At 46.9% G+C, this 16,735-nt stretch overlaps 1 protein-coding gene across 1 annotated transcript; it reads right to left on the minus strand.

Moving 5' to 3' along the window:
• Positions 1 to 232: 232 nt before the first annotated feature.
• Positions 233 to 13,903, minus strand: HAUS1 (HAUS augmin like complex subunit 1). Its single transcript, XM_081929992.1, has 9 exons — positions 13,727 to 13,903; positions 11,535 to 11,709; positions 9,776 to 9,911; positions 8,021 to 8,155; positions 6,141 to 6,264; positions 4,246 to 4,311; positions 2,984 to 3,055; positions 1,695 to 1,742; positions 233 to 525 (listed from the first exon to the last, which is right to left on the minus strand). The coding sequence occupies exons 1-9, from the start codon at positions 13,766 to 13,768 to the stop codon at positions 442 to 444; spliced, it is 882 nt and encodes a 293-aa protein (XP_081786118.1). The 5' UTR covers positions 13,769 to 13,903; the 3' UTR covers positions 233 to 441.
• Between the last annotated feature and the right edge of the window lie 2,832 nt (positions 13,904 to 16,735).

Consider the following 16,735-nt stretch of genomic DNA (forward strand, 5'->3'; position numbering starts at 1 on the left):
TCTTCTTAAGTCGATCCTGCTAGTCTTGTTAAATGTTTACAATTGTCTTTCAAGTATTGTATAAATTTACCCCAGTCTTTTTGGAAAAATTGATCACACTGGTTTCGGATTTTCCCGGTCAGCTTCCTAAAGTTAATCAAACCTTGAATGGTTTTTGCTCCGGTATACAATAAGAGTACCACCTTCAGGGCAGCAGTCAAATCAGATCACTACACATGCCGATTGTAAAGGATGGTTCAGAAACACTGTTTTATTGTTCATTCTCATGGGGGAAATAGAAATGTATGCAAAACACAAAGCTGTACATTTTTTAAAATAAAAAAGGCGGAGAAAGGGAAGTGAAGGAGAGATGACAAAGGCCACATGAACATAAGAAAGATATACCAAGAGCCACCAGAATTTACAATATAGAACTGCCCTTTTGTTTCTGCACCAAGGTCATTAAGAAAAGTGACGTTTGGTAGATAAAGGGACCGAAAGTGCTGTCATATCCACCTTTGCTGAAACCTCGGCCTCAAGAGCTTCCTAGATAAAGGAGAGAAAAATCAGCACCAATATTTGGATGAGAGTTAAGACACCCTCCCCAATACACAGACATGGTATGGTATGGCAACATACCATAAAGATGCTTCCCACAAGCTGAAACCAACCAAAAAGGAAATTGGGGTGACAGGTATCATTAATCCGATAGATTTATATCCTGCTTTTTAAGAGCATGTTTTCGCAAAGTGGCAAACACGATACCCAAAGCAAACACCAACCAACAATACAATAGAAAATGCTCAGACATTCAAAACCTTTAACAGAGACAGTATGGTCAAGCCAACGTTGTGATGAAACAGAATAGGTCAGAATGAAAAGATTTTAGATGTTGTGGAACTATAATCTCCATGCAGCATGGCCACTGGTCAGGGATGATCTAGTACGCAACACCTTAGAGGGGTTTTGTGGGGATTAAATGAGGAGGGGGAGAACCATGTACGCCACCTCGAGCTTCTTGGAGCAAAAGGTGGGTTATAAATTTAACAAGTAATAAATAAATGTGAAAGGGACCCAGGTGGCGCTATGGGTTAAAACCACAGAGCCTAGGGCTTGCCAATCAGAAGATTGGCGGTTCGAATCCCCGCGATGGGGTGAGCTCCCATTACCTAGCAGTTCCTGCCAACCTAGCAGTTCGAAAGCACGTCAAAGTGCAAGTAGATAAATAGGTATCGCTCCGGCGGGAAGGTAAACAGCATTTCCGTGCGCTGCTCTGGTTCGCCAGAAGCGGCTTAGTCATGCTGGCCACATGACCTGGAAGCTGTACACCGGCTCCCTCGGCCAATAAAGCGAGATGAGCGCCGCAACCCCAGAGTTGTCCGCGACTGGACCTAATGGTCAGGGATCCCTTTACCTTTAAATAAATGTGAAAAGGAGGAATGGTTGATAGGCTTAGATTTGCACTTGAACCTCTCTCTCCATTGCTTGATGTGCAGAGATAAGCACAAAGCACTTTAGCAAAAGGCAGAGATGGACAATGGCTTGAGCTTATATAGGGAGGTGGCAATTTCTCATGCTGCCTTTAGGACAGAAGAGGTCTGGCCCACCCCTCCAAAATATTCCCGGACAAGAAAAATGCACCAAAATAGCCCAGAAGACCAGTCTGTCCACCGGTGCAACTAAGAGAACATATTAATACCAACAAAAGCACCTACCAGCTCCCTCTTTGCTTCTTCGATCTTCACTCGTGCGAGAGAAGGACTCTGAAAAGAGTAGTAGAAAGCCATTTAGGCAGACGTAGGGGTTTTCCACGCTCCCATCTGAATTTTTGAAATCAAGCAAAAGGTCTATGGAGGTATTGCTGCCCCCAAAAAACTTTAAAAAGAGAGTTTTTAAAGTGCATTTGTTCAGCACACTCTCCGGTGCCATCAGAAATCATTCCATGAAATGTAGACGGATAGGCAGTGAAGAAGAGTGAGTTTGGAACAAAGATACTTCAGTGTCCAGCAGCAACCTGAAGGTTTCTTGACCCCTCAAACAGCCCTACCCCAATTCCTTCTTGCCACTTATGTCTGCAACTGACCACCAGAAGGGCTGCAACTCTTAACTGGAGCAACATTTGTGGACATTTACCGTATTTTTCGCTCTGTAAGACGCACTTTTACCCTCCTAAAAAAGTAAGGGGAAATGTGTGTGAGTCTTATGGAGCGAATGCAGGCTGCACAGCTGTAGCTGAAGCCAGGAGAGTGAGAGGGATCGGTGTGAGAGGGATCTTGCTCTCCTGGCTTCAGGGATAGCCACAGGAAGCCACTTCAGGGCAATGGAAGGAACACTCCCCCTGCCCTGAAAAGGCTTGGCACGGCTATCCCAGAAGCCAGAACAGCAAGAGGGATCGCTGCTTTTGCTGCGCAGCAATCCCTCTTGCTGTTCTGACTTCACTCTGCTGGAGAGGCACTGCGCAGAGAGGGAAAGCTGCACAGCGCCCCTTCAGCAAAGCGGCAAGAGAAACTGAGCCCCTTCCATTTCTCCTCCTGCTTTGCTGGAGAGGCGCTGAGCAGAGAGGGAGAGATTTTTTCTTCTTGTTGTTCTCCTCCTCTAAAACTAGGTGTGTCTTATGGTCAGGTGCATCTTATAGAGCGAAAAATACTGTATTTATTTAAAAACAAGCATAATAGCGTGCATATATGTACAAATGCTGTAGAAATAATAGCAATTCTATAGCCTTGGCAGCAAAGAAAGCTCTGCAATCATGTTTTAAGCTCCTTTCAATTGTGAGCTAACCCATAACCCTCATGTCAGGCCGAACTTCCAAAAGCATACTGAGCCAAGTGATCCATGGCAATATTTTAAACTAGCCCTTGGGCAATCTGGTGCTTTCCTGGCGCTTTGGGCCGCAGCTCCCAGAATCCTTGTCAATTGGCACCACATTGGGGAACTCTGCTGGAAGTTGAGCTACAATTCTAGGATTCTACAGTTCTAAGAGAAGCAGGGTACGGGAGATTACAGGGGTCAGGTCCAGATACGACTCCAGTTTCTTCTTCAAAGGTACTGCCTGCTTCTTTAATTCCGCTAGATTCTGTGGATGGAAACACAAAATAAATCATTCACACAGTGACTTCGTCTTTCTCCCACCAAAAATAAATAAATGCAAGGTTTGGGTGGATGCTTTTTAGCCTCACGATCTGCAATAAACGACACTCCAAAGCAGTCTGCAAAATATGCATGCCTATCTACACATGGGACGCGGGTGGCGCTTTGGCCACCTGCCTAGGGCCACGGAGCCTAGGGCTTGCTGATTGGAAGGTCGGTGGTTCAAATCCCCGCGACGGAGTGAGCTCCTGTTGCTTGGTCCCTGCTCCTACCCACCTAGCAGTTTTAAAACACGTCAAAGTGCAAGTAGATAAATAAGTACCGCTCCGGCGGGAAGGTAAACGGTGTTTCCGTGCGCTGCTCTGGTTTCGCCAGAAGTGGCTTAGTCATGCTGGCCACATGACCTGGAAAAACTGTCTGCGGACAAATGTTGGCTCCCTCGGCCAGTAAAGCGAGATGAGCGCCGCAACCCCAGAGTCATTCGCGACTGGACTTAACTGTCAGAGGTCCTTTACTTTTACCTTTTTTATCTACACACTTAATTTCCATATTTTGGGAAGCATGGACTGGAGAGTTCGGTTCAGAGTTTCTGATCAGGGCTGGTGAGAAATGTAGTCTAGCAACACCTAAGTGGCCAAAATCTCCCGTCTTAATCTGTATTGAAATTGAAAGGGGTGGAGGCCAGGCAGAAGAGAAGAAATTAGATGAAATGGGAATAGGAGATGCCCGGAATGGCTGGGGAAACCCAGCCAGATGGGTGGGGAATGAATGAAGATGTTGACGACAGTATTATTATTATTTACAGTTATAGCTTCCCACCCCCCAATACAAAAAACCCTATTTTTGTTTGTATCTTTCATAGCTTGTGCGTCAAGAACCCAGATGGGCGGGGTATAAATAATAAGTTGTTATGATGATGATGATGAAGTTATGATGATTTCTCTCTTGCAGTATTTCAGCTAGCATAAGGGGCCCGCCCTTTGATGTAAAATGTGAATCCCTTTGCATTCTCTGAAACACGCATCACAGAGGCATTTGGAGCTGATCTCACCATCTCTAGCAAGCTCACAGCCAACTGCCATCTGGGTAAATGGCATTTCCTCCCTATCATCCAGGTTGAATGCCATTCAATGTGTCATTTTCAAACACCGTCAACATTCAAGGCGAAACACCCACCTCTGAGAGATTCACCAGAGACTCGTGAGTTAGTGAAGCGTCCATCCCACACATAGATAATTGTTCCTGCCAAGAGATACAAAGCATTAAACCCAGGATAAGAGGGCAAGCAATGACTTCTGTTCAACAGACGGTACGCATTGTAGGATTACCCTCAGGAAAAAGACAGAGATGAAAAAAAGTCATTTTGCTAGTTCCCATATCATTAAAAATAGCAAAAATGCCATTCTGCTTCATGAACGTATGCTTTGCACTGAGTCAGACTGTTGGTCCTCCTAATTCAGTATAGCCTACACTGACAGGAGACTTTCACAGTCCTACTTGGACATGCCAGGGATTGAATTAGAGACCTTTCGCATGGAAGCCTGGCGCCCCCCCACTGAGCTAAATTGCCATCATTTTATTATTTATTAAATTGATATACAGTGGTACCTCGGAAGTCGAATGGAATCCGTTCCGGAAGTCCGTTCGACTTCCAAAAGGTTGGGAAACCAAGGTGTGGCTTCTGATTGGCTGCAGGAAGCTCCCACAGCCAATTGGAAGCCCCGTCGGCCATTCGGGTTCCAAAGAACGTTTGCAAACCGGAACACTCACTTCCGGGTTTGCAGCGTTCGGGAGCCAAAACGTCACAGTACCAAGGCGTTTGGGTACCAAGGTTTGATTATACCGCCCTTCATCATAAGATCTCAGGGTGGTTCAGAAGATAAAAATACAGTATTACCTCTGGTTAAATATGCTTCAGGTTGAGCGTTTTCAGGTTACGCTCCGCGGCGACCTGGAAGTAACGGAACGCGTTACTTCTGGGTTTTGCCACACGCGCATGCACAGATGCTCAAAATGACATCACGCGCATGCATGGAAGCGGCAAAACGCAACCCGCACACGCAAGTTACATTCTACTCAGGATGCGAACGGGGCTCTGGAATGGATCCCGTTCGCATCCAGAGGTACCACTGTACAAGGTACCATTGTACAATGTACAAGCACGAATAGTTAAAATGAAAACAACAAAACAATAACCCCCTCCCCAACACATTTAAAAGGCAGTAGAATTTTAATCAGCCCTGCGAGGCCTGGTTCAAGAGTACAGTGGTACCTCGGGCTACAGACGCTCCAGGTTACAGACGCTCCAGGTTACAGACTCCGCTAACCCTGAACTTTGCTTCAGGATGAGAACAGAAATCGTGCTCCGGCAACGCGGCAGCAGTGGGAGGCCCCATTAGCTAAAGTGGTGCTTCAGGTTAAGAATGGACCTCCAGAATGAATTAAGTTCTTAACCCGAGGTACCACTGTATAAGGAAGGCACCAGACCATTCTCCCTGGGAAGGGAGCCGCTAACAGGCAGCCATTGCAGAAAAGGACCCTTCTCATGCTACCACCCGCCGGACCTCAAATGGAGGAGGTACACACAGAAAGAACTCAGAGGATGATCTCAGGGTTTATATGGGGAGAAGCATTCCTTGAGGTATTGTGGTTCTGAGCCGTCTAAGGCTTTATAGGTCAAAAACATCATTCTGAATGGGGCCTGGAAGCTAATTGACAGCCGGTGCCGTCAGACCAGGATTAGCATTACATGCTCAAACCGTCTTGCTAAACCTGGTGAGCTAAACAGCCTCCAAATTCTGCACCAGGTTGAGCTTCTTCAGAGCGTCTTCAGAGGCAGCCATTCCTCCTTTGCTACCCACGCCTCTCCATCTGCCAAATTTTGTTACCCACGCCTCTCCATCTCCCCGCTCTGTCAAATTTAGATTGCAAGCTCCTTGGGGCAGGGGCTTTTATTATGCCACTCTGCAAAGCTGCAAAGATAGCACTATGGAAAGCATTAGTAAAAACAAGCTTCCCATTTCGGTGAGTCTCCCCTACAGCAACACCAATAAAGGGTTCTTTGTGTTAACCTCTGCTGCCTTAATTCTGAATTTGAAATCTTCCACTTTGTCCTTCAGGAACTTCATGTTCTGGGTCCGGTTATCAGCTTTCGCTTTTTCCACTACCAGTAGTTCTTCGGTTTTCTTAAGGTCACTGCAAGAACAAAAACAGCACAGACTTCTTATCAGTGGCAGAACTCCTTTGCTAAATGCCTACATCATCTCTAAAGAGGCCAGGAACCAAACTGCTTGTCTGCTCCCAGAACAGCTCAAGAAACGTCATGTACAACTTCCATCGAACAGGGCTAGTAGGATCTGGAATCTACAGCCCTGGGGTGAACCCTACCCAACCCCCAAATGCCCTGCAGTATTCGGATTGTGGTTAGCCGAGTCATCAGGATCACAAAGCATGTGCAAGTTTGCAATAAGGAAGGTTTCTCTTTTGGAAGGCGAGAAGGAAAGGGGAAAATAAAGGCTCACGCTATAGCAGCTAACATTTCCAATGCAGTTAACAAAATTCAAGTGAAAGACCCAAATGTACCCTGGCAAACCTGCCTGCCGTGAGACTGGGATTTGTGGAGGCACAACAAGGTCTGCAATATGGAATATTTTCCCTGAATGCAGTTGTGGGGAGACCTCAGGTTTGGCGGCCAAATGTAAAACCATTTGTAAATGTTCATGAACTTTTAATCCTACAGTATGGAGGTTAACAGCAAGTCAACAGAAGTGGACCTAGAGATTCCCCGTGGTTGCTAAGAAGCTTAGACTTAAGACCCTGGAAGGATAAATACCCACTGTCCACTAAAAACAACAATCTGTGCACCTAATAGCCCCAGCTACATTTGAACGTTTTTCATATAGACATCAATTTTGTGTGGACATCTGGAGGGCTTCTATTAAGTTATATCTTTATTAAGTTATATGTTTAAGGCCCTTTACCTTTTTTAACCTTTAACCTATGTTTAAGTCTAAGATACATGTAATGATGTTTGTGGCTCTGTTGTTGTTGAAAGTCAGGCCTGAATCACAATGGCCCACAATGCACTTTGCATGCTGTTTTGTGGTTATTACCTGTATGCTTTTAATAGAATACAGTGGTACCTCGGGTTAAGTACTTAATTCGTTCAGGAGGTCTGTTCTTAACCTGAAACTGTTCTTAACCTGAAGCACCACTTTAGATAATGGGGCCTCCTGCTGCTGCTGCACTGCCGTTCCGCGATTTCTGTTCTCATCCTGAAGCAAAGTTCTTAACCCGAGGTACTATTTCTGGGTTAGCAGAGTCTGTAACCTGAAGCGTATGTAACCCAAGGTACCACTGTATATCAATCTACACCTATCTATCTATCATCATCATCATCATCATCTACATCAGGAATGTCCAACTCCCAAGAGACTGTGATCCACTCGCAGTATATAAAAAAAACTGTCAGTGATCTACCTATTGTCATTGGAGGGAGGAGGAGCATGCGTGGGGTGGGTGGTTTGTCCAGAGTTTTCTAGCTTCCCCCCCATAACTTTTTGTACATGATAAGGATCCCACAATCTACCAGGATCAGCTGGGGGTCCACCGGTAGATCATGATCTACTGGTTGGACATCCCCGATCTACATAGTTTTAATTCTATGAATGCTTAATTGCTTTGTAATTATTTCCCCCCTGTCTTTAGCTCTTCTTATTTTATCTGCAAGCCACCTTCAGGGGGGAAAGGTGGGGTATAAATAAATGGAGGAGGAGGAGCCATGAGATCAAAAGGCAAATGATGCAATTCAACTGCTAGCATTTAAAAAAACCACCACCCTGGCTACCAGGGTGTTAACTGGCTGGCTGCCAATGTGTCCGCAGCCCTACTGAAGCTGCTGAGCTCACTGGAGAAAATGAAAACATAAAGGAAACTTCTGTCCAGCTCTTACTCTTGAAGCCGTTTTTCCAGCACCAGCGCCGAGGTGAGCTTTTTCCTCAAAGTGCTCAGTTCCAGCTCCATCTCTTTGTTTCTGGAATCTGCGGCGTCCAGCTCTGAAGTCAAATCATTGATGGCAGGAATGAAGCTAGAAAGAATTGGTAATGACAATTATTATTATTTTTTAAAAAAACAGCAACAACCAAACAAACAGTATCCGGATTTCAGGGCTGCAAGGAGAAGCTCAGCTACCAGCTACCTACGTGCATCAAGGAAGGATTTGGCAAGCTGTGATTGGACCCATCTACCGTATTTTTCGCCCTATAAGACGCACTTTTCCCCCCTCCAAAAATGAAGGGGAAATGTGTGTGCGTCCTATGGGGCGAATGCAGGCTTTCGCTGAAGCCTGGAGAGCGAGGGGGTTCGGTACGCACCGACCCCTCTCGCTCTCCAGGTTTCAGGAAGCTATCCGCTAGCCGTGGGAAACCCAGCTCTCCCAAGGCTAGCGGAGAGCTTGCCTGCACCCAGAAGCTTGGGGCGCGCTGAGCTCCGCACGCCCCAAGCTTCGGGATTAGCGTAGCGCTCCGCTAACCGTGGGAGAGCCTATGAGGCGAAAAATACGGTAGTTCAGTGTTGTCTACACCAGCTGGCAGACGTTCTGCACGAGTCCTGGCTGCGTACATTCCCAGTCCTACCAGGAAGTGGTGAGGACTGAACTCAGGAACCTATGCATGCAAAGGAGATGCTCTTCCACAAAGCTGTGGCCCTCTCCCCACTTACCTTTTCGGCTCATTCACACAAACTGCTAATAAGACCCTATAGAGTATGGCAACATAGAACTCACGGGCCACACAATAAATTAAATTTTCATATTGTAAATTAATACAGTGGTACCTCGAGATGCGAACGGGATCCATTCCGGAGCCTTTTCGCATTCTGAATAGAATGTAAGATGCGACGGTGCGTCTGCACGTGTCACGTTTTGCCACTTCTGCGCATGCGCGTGACATCATTTTAAGCATCTGCGCATGCGCAAGCGGTGAAACCCGGAAGTAACGCGCTCCGTTACTTCCGGGTTACCGTGGAGCGCAACCCGAAAGCGCTCAACCTGAAGCACATTTAACCAAGGTATGACTGTATTCAATATTATTTAATATACACAATATATTTAATTAAATATATACAATTAAATACACAATTGATAGATTTAGTTTATTAAACAAATTCATTACACCAACAGGTGAATGAGCTTTCAGTAACAACACAGGACACACACAAAATATTTTTTAAAGGATTTAAGGGGGTTTTTTGGACCATCCATTCATGAAAGCACACTGTCTGTGAAAAGTTCGTTCAGAGGAAGGTTGAGTGAGGCTTACACCCTAGTAAGTGTATTTATAATTGCAGCCTTGAACTACTTGTATAAACAACCCATTCCAGAGTAGTAGAACATTTATTTGTTCTGTTTATTTTTAGGATTTCTTACCCGCCCTTCGCTGTAAGCTCCCAGGTTGCTGATTGCAACTATATGATATAAACACAGGTTAAAACAATTCAAATTGTAAAAACAGACAAACCATTCAAACAAAAACAGGACATGATTCTCTCTTTAAAAGCCTCTCTCATATCCCTCTCTCAGTAAGACTGTAGGTGCAAAAGGCACTAAAAGTTCATGAAACCGCAGTGCTACTTCATGCAAACCGAGCATGAGACTGAACACCCAAAAAAAGCTTATCCGATAACAGAGAAAACCAAAGGCACACATTACCTTGCAAGGGAAGTGTCCTTTGTTTCAAGGGCTAAAGCTGTGTCTACCAATGTGTTCAGATAGCTGGTGCTGCCCTTAGACATGTTGCTGAAAGAAAGATTCAGACTCTCAGTCAGAAGATCCTGTAGGTAGGTGCCTGGGGGGAAATATATATATATTAAAAAACACATTTCTATAAAGCAGGCCACAGAAGAGAGGAACTCTGAGTAGTTCGAAAATTGGTGCCTTGACTGGAGGAGAAACTACACCTAAGACAGTTGTTGTGTGCAACAGGAATAGCCAATTGGAGAGCCAGTGTGGTGTAGTGGTTAAGAGCGGTGGACTCATAATCTGGTGAACTGGGTTCGCTTCCCCGCTCCTCCACATGCAGCTGCTGGGTGACCTTGGGCCAGTCTCACTTCTTTGAAGTCTCTCAGCCCCACTCACCTCACAGAGTGTTTGTTGTGGGGGAGGAAGGGAAAGGAGATTGTTAGCCGCTTTGAGACTCCTTAGGGTAGTGATAAAGCGGGATATCAAATCCAAACTCTTCTTCTTCTTCAATATAGTGCCATGCAGATGTTGTTGGGACTCCAAACTCCTATAGCCCCTGTAATGGTTATATGGGGTTGCTCGTACGTAAGTTGCCGCCACTCCTGGCTAGGTTGCCTGGTTAAACCTTTTCCTGGCTGGACAGCCCTTCACTTCGTGGCTGTCTCAGTCGCTAGCAGAATCCGTCAGTGGGCGTTTCTTGAACTTCTTCCAGCAAAGAAGTTCTTTGACGCCAAGTCTGCGCCTACTTTCCCTGCGCGAAGGTCTTCTGCGCAGGGTGGGTGTGGGTAGCAGAGGACCTGTGCTCTCCCCGCTGGTCTCCAACGAAGAGTCCTGGAGCTCCCTCTCCGATTCCCCCATCCACCCCCCTTTATCCCTGGTGTTACGCTGATTTTTCCCCAGCTGCTGAGTCCCCTCTCTCCCTGCTTGGCCCTTCTCCGGCATCGCTTGGGAGCCCTGCCTCCACTTCTGGCTCCAATGTCAGTTCCCTGACAGCCCCCAATCTTTGGACATGCTGGCTGGAACCGAGGAGAGTTGGCCATCCCTAACATACAGTTTTAAAGAACTATAATAAGGAGGAGAGAGGTTATTGTATTTTAGTGTTAGGTTATTGTATTTTAGTGTTCTGTTGGAAGCCACCCAGAGTGGCTGGGGAAACCCAGCCAGATGGGCGGGGTATAAATAAAAAAATATTCTTATTCTTATACTAAAGCATAGGTAGGCAAACTAAGACCCACGGGCTGGATCAGGCCCAATTGCCTTCTGGATCTGGCCCGTGGATGGTCAGAGAATCGCTGCATAGATTGCCAGCGCATGCGTTCTTTGCCTCTCCCTCCCACGGCGGTGGTGCCTCCTCCCTCCCTCCTCCTGGCTTCTCCCCGCCCTGCCTAGAGGAGGAAGGGGGCTGGATTTTGTTGGTGCCAGCAGAGCAGTGCTTGAGTGGCCGCCATTTTAAGCAGCCCCTCTCTGGAGCCCTTTTGCACATCACTCATCGTCCCTCCGCCGCTGCTAGCCCCTGCCGCTCACAAGACACAGGTAAGCAGCCAAAGGGGCTCATGGTACTCTTGTGTCATTTTTTAAAATAAAAAATATATATAGTCTGGCCCCCCACAAGGTCTGAGGGATAGTGGACCGGCCCCCTGCTGAAAAAGTTTGCTGACGCCTCTTCTAAAGTGTGTGTTTTAAGAGACAGCTACCCGCCACAACTTTGAATTTAAGCTTTCAGTCTCACCGTCAGATTCGTACTCTACCGCCTTCTGCTTCATGTCCTCGATTAACAGGCGGACGTCCCCATCCCTGGACTCATTGCACTCTGCCAGTTCGTACAAAATATCCACTGTCCGCGCATCGGCTTCGTACGGAGGGATGGGCTGATCCCCAAAGGTCTTCTTCAGCCACGAAGCAACCTAACGGGGAAAGCGGAAAGAAACCAATTACTGTTGTTATTTAGTGCCTTCCATCATTATAAAAGTTGCTGTAGTTATTTAATTATTATAATATCATACTGTAAGGGTAAACATGAGATGCGGGTGGCGCTGCGGTTTAAACCACTGAGCCTCTTGGGCTTGCCGATCAGAAGGTTGGCAGTTCGAATTCCCACGACGGGATGAGCTCCCGTTGCTCGGTCCCAGCTCCTGCCCACCTAGCAGTTCGAAAGCACACCAGTGCAAGTAGATAAATAGGTACCGCTCTGGTGGGAAGGTAAACGGCATTTCCGTGCGCTGCTCTGGTTTCGCCAGAAGAGCCTCGGTCATGCTGGCCACATGACCCAGAAAAACTCTCTGCGGACAAACGCTGGCTCCCTTGGCCAGTAAAGTGAGATGAGCGCTGCAACCCCAGAGTTGTTCACAACTGGACTTAACTGTCAGGGGTCCTTTACCTTTACCTAAGGATAAACATTGCTGGTGGCTGGGATGTTAAAGGACCACCTTCCCTTATACAGGTGTATAGATCAATATAAAAAGACCTTCTGAGTGTCATCTAGCAGCAGGGCCTTCTCTGGGTTGGCCCCTACTCTCTGAATTGCCATCCCCCCGTGCCGGGCTGGATTTAAGTTTGATGAGGCCCTAAGCTACTGAAGGCAATGGGGCCCTTTATATGTCCAGCTGTCCTTTGTCAACCACAAAATTGTCACTTTTTTGTGTTGAATATATGCTATATGGTAATTTATGGACCTAATAGGTATCTACAGCCATTTGCACAACATAACAAAATATGCCTTTTATCAAAGTAATTGTTGAATTCAAATACAATTAAGAAGTACAGTGGTACCTCGGGTTAAGAACTTAATTCGTTCTGGAGGTCTGTTCTTAACCTGAAACTGTTCTTAACCTGAAGCACCACTTTAGCTAATGGGGCCTCCTGCTGCCGCTGTACGATTTCTGTTCTCATCCTGAAGCAAAGTTCTTAACCCGAGGTAATATTTCTGCGTTAGTGGAGTCTGTAACCTGCAGCGTCTGTAACCTGAAGCGTATGTAACACGAGGTACCACTGTCTATTAATAATGAAATAATTATTAAGCTCTAACTTAAAATGATTTTTTATTCATAACAAACTTAATAATGCAAACACATTGGCATTTGGCAATAACAAAAGTTCCTTTAGAAACACACTTTACAAAGACTCATAATCTAGTCTCCAGAAACTTGCTCTAACATGAAATAATAATAGGTGTAAATATATGATACAAACTACTAATAATGATAAACAGCAGAATGTAGGCACCCTATACAGTGATACCTCGGGTTAAGTACTTAATTCGTTCCGGAGGTCGGGTCTTAACCTGAAACTGTTCTTAACCTGAAGCACCACTTTAGCTAATGGGACCTCCTGCTGCCGCCACACCGCTGCTGTCTGATTTCTGTTCTCATCCTGAAGCAAAGTTCTTAACCTGAAGCACGATTTCTGGGTTAGCGGAGTCTGTAACCTGAAGCATGTGTAACCTGAGGCGTATGTAACCCGAGGTACCACTGTATATAGAAATGAGCAAACCAGTGATATTTTAGGGAGCAGGCTTGCAGGTGGGGCCCATTACTTACATCATAGGAGCCTACACAACACAAAACACTATTGCTATATGTAGGTTTTATTTTATTTGATTTTTATCTTATATTTTGGAAATGTACATGCCGGTTTTTTTCCTTCAATTTTTGGGGGGCCCCCAAGAGAGTGGGGTGGGGCCCTAAGCTACAGCCTGTTTAGCTTATAAGTAAATCCGGCACTACCCCCGTGTTATTCAGTTGGGCGCTTCTACTGCTTAGTAAAAATTACTCGTTTGCTCAGCTTTCCCCTAACCACTCGCCCTTTACTCTCCTGCAGGCATTGCCTTCTCGCTCTTCAATTCGCCCTTCCCATCTGCAAAGCGCTTTCCTCTCCGGAAAGATCCCAGGGGGAGGGAGAGAGGGATCGCCTTCTCCAGCTCACCTTCTCCAGCTTCGCCTCCATCCCCGCCAGCTCCTCTTGCATTGCAAACCTCCCGCTTTTGCTCTTCCTCGGCAACTCCCCCCGTCGCGGAGCGATGGCGTCACCGGGCGAGGTGCCTCTTGGGAGATGTAGTTCGGAGGGGCCTAGTCAATGAATCAAAGCCCAGCCCACGCTGGGGAGGCGCTGTAACTCCCTGCCCGCCTCCGCCCGGCTGCAGAGCTCAAGGGCGCGCAAGGGGGGGAGGAAGCTGCTTCGGGAAGGACAGGCGACCTTGTTTCACCCGGGAAGGGGCCGGGAAAAGCCCCCGGAGCGGGGGGGGGGGGAGAGCAAAGGCAGCCGCATTGCTAGTCAATGGGAAAATGCACCCCCTTGCATAGATAAGTAAGGGGTCAGCAAACTTTTTCAGCAGGGGGCCGGTCCACTGTCCCTCAGACCTTGTGGGGGGCCGGACTATAGGGGGGGGGCTGTTAACGGCGAAATCTGAGGGCTCCCTTGGACAAAAAACAAGGACACCAGCCAGGAATACCAGAGCAAAACAGCAGCCAGTAGGCTTGGTCTTTATTAAACCACAGGACTCCCACCTGCCACCAGGTAGAACAAGATGGAAGCCCTGAGCAAAAGAGCCCCCAAACTTTTATTAGCTGCTAATCCCCATGTTGTTGTTTAGTCGTGTCTGACTCTTCGTGACCCCCTGGACCAGAGCACGCCAGGCACTCCTGTCTTCCACTGCCTCCTGCACTTTGGTCAAACCAGTGGCGTAGCGTGGGTTGTCAGCACCCGGGGCAAGGCAAGTAATTTGCACCCCCTAACTCATGGATTTTAGTAGGGGCAGAGAGCTGCAGGCGCGCCCCCCCCCCAGATGTTGCGCCCGGTGAGCCCGCCCCCCCTGCACCCCCCACGCTACGCCACTGGGTCAAACTCTTGCTGGTAGCTTCGAGAACACTGTCCAACCATCTTGTCCTCTGTCTTCCCCTTCTCCTTGTGCCCTCCATCTTTCCCAGCATCAGGGTCTTTTCCAGGGAGTCTTCTCTTCTCATGAGGTGGCCAAAGTATTGGAGCCTTAGCTTCAGGATCTGTCCTTGCAGTCCATGGGATTCTCAAGAGTCTCCTCCAGCACCATAATTCAAAAGCATCAATTCTTTGGTGATCAGCCTTCTTTATGGTCCAGCTCTCACTTCAGCAAACTTTTTCAGCAGGGGGCCGGTCCACTGTCCCTCAGACCTTGTAGGGGGCCGGACTATATTTTGGGAGGGGGGATGAACGAATTCCTATGCCCCACAAATAACCCAGAGATGCATTTTAAATAAAAGGACACATTCTACTCATGTAAATACACCAGGCAAGCCCCGCAAATAACCCAGAGATGCATTTTAAATAAAAGGGCACATTCTACTCCTGTAAAAACATGCTGATTCCCAGACCGTCCATGGGCCGGATTGAGAAGGCGATTAGGCCGAGCCTTAGTTTGTCTACCCATGGATAAGACAAACGCTGCTATCGAACTGCTGCATCAAAGATTTCATGGTCCACAATGGAACAAATATGTTGTTGTTTAGTCATTTAGTCATGTCTGCCTCTTCATGGATCACTGCCTTGCTGTGGCGAAGGGGCTTGAATAACTCAGAGAAGCTATGAGCTATGCCATGCAGGGTCACCCAAGATGGACAGGTCATGGTGGAGAGTTTTGACCAAACGTGATCCACCTGGAGCAGGAACCGGCAAGCCACTCCAGTATCCCTGCCAAGAAAACTCCATGGAAAAGAGGAACAAATATATTGTAGCGCTATCGCGCACACACAACAAAACATCATGTACATTGAGCAGCTCCTTGACTCACACCTGGAACTTTGAAACGTTTCCCCATAGGAACCTGTGCTTAGAGGGTGGGGGGTGAGGAGGCCTTGTCAGATGGGGTTCCCAAACTTTACGTTTCTTTTGAAAAACAAATATGAAAAAGTGTGTGCGTGCATATATTTATTGGAGATGCCTGTCTTTTCAAAATTATTATTCTTACTACTTTATCCGAGGTTGGTTTATGGAATAAAAACACAAAAATAAATACTATAGTATGTAACACTATTATGAAGAGAATATATTTTCGTCACATTTGTGGTGTGCCTACTTTATGTGTTTTTCCATATATTATTATAAACAGAAGACACACCCGTCCTCCCTCACTCCCTAAGAAAGTGGTATCTGGCAATGAGGGCTGCCGTCCTGGCCGCGTTTACTCAGGAGTAACTTCCAATGACTTGAAATGAGGTTATTCTCAGGCATTTGGGATTAGGAGCTCAGCGATTTTTAGCGTCAGGAGCGATAAGCACTCTGCACGTGCTCAGAGGAGCTTCGCTCACTAGGGCAAAAGCCCTGGTCAAGCAAGGCAGAGGGACAACAATGTTATTAAGCAGAGGCTCAAATCAAGCTACCGCTCGGGTGCAGCTGACAACGCAGCACTGAACAGCGAGCCACGTGGGCAGTTTGGAAGGGGCGTGGTCAGGGCGTCGGACACGCCCCCTTCGCGGGCAGTTTACACCAAAGGGGTGGGGTTAGTCCGTTTGGACCGCGCCTCCCCCTTGGACGACCTTCGCGGCTGGGTGGGCGTGGTCTGCCCTCGCGAGGGGACCGTCGGGGGTGCCAGACGACCCGACTGGACTCCAACTCCCAGCATGCCTAACAACCAGCCATGTTGGAGGGGGACTTCTGGGAGTTGGAGTCCAACAGCGCTCTCCGCCGCTTAAACGCACACATGAAGAGAAATTTCAGGCATAACTGCAGATAAAGAGACGGGACCGATATAATAATAATATAATAAGATATTATAAGATATAATAATATCAATATTTTTTATATTTTATTATGTAATAAGTAAATAATAATAATAATAATAATAATAATAATAATAATAATAATAATAATAATAATAATAAATTTAACTGAGGTAAAAGGTGGGGAAAGGCAGCAGAAGCCCTTCCGGGTCATGACTTTCTCCTCTCCGCCAGGCTGAAGGAA

Source organism: Podarcis melisellensis (genome assembly GCF_964234715.1).
Source record: "Podarcis melisellensis genome assembly, chromosome: 11".
NCBI classification, from domain to species: domain Eukaryota; kingdom Metazoa; phylum Chordata; class Lepidosauria; order Squamata; family Lacertidae; genus Podarcis; species Podarcis melisellensis.

Bases quoted from the DNA above. Each gene is read 5' to 3' on its own strand.
- HAUS1 (XM_081929992.1), bottom strand. From the start codon at position 13,768: ATGCAAGAGGAGCTGGCGGGGATGGAGGCGAAGCTGGAGAAG. The intron at 9,912-11,534 runs GTGAGACTGAAA...ATTTCCCCCCAG, and splicing joins GGTAGAGTACGAATCTGACG to GCACCTACCTACAGGATCTT. The intron at 1,743-2,983 runs GTAATCTCCCGT...TACTCTTTTCAG, and splicing joins CGTATCTGGACCTGACCCCT to AGTCCTTCTCTCGCACGAGT.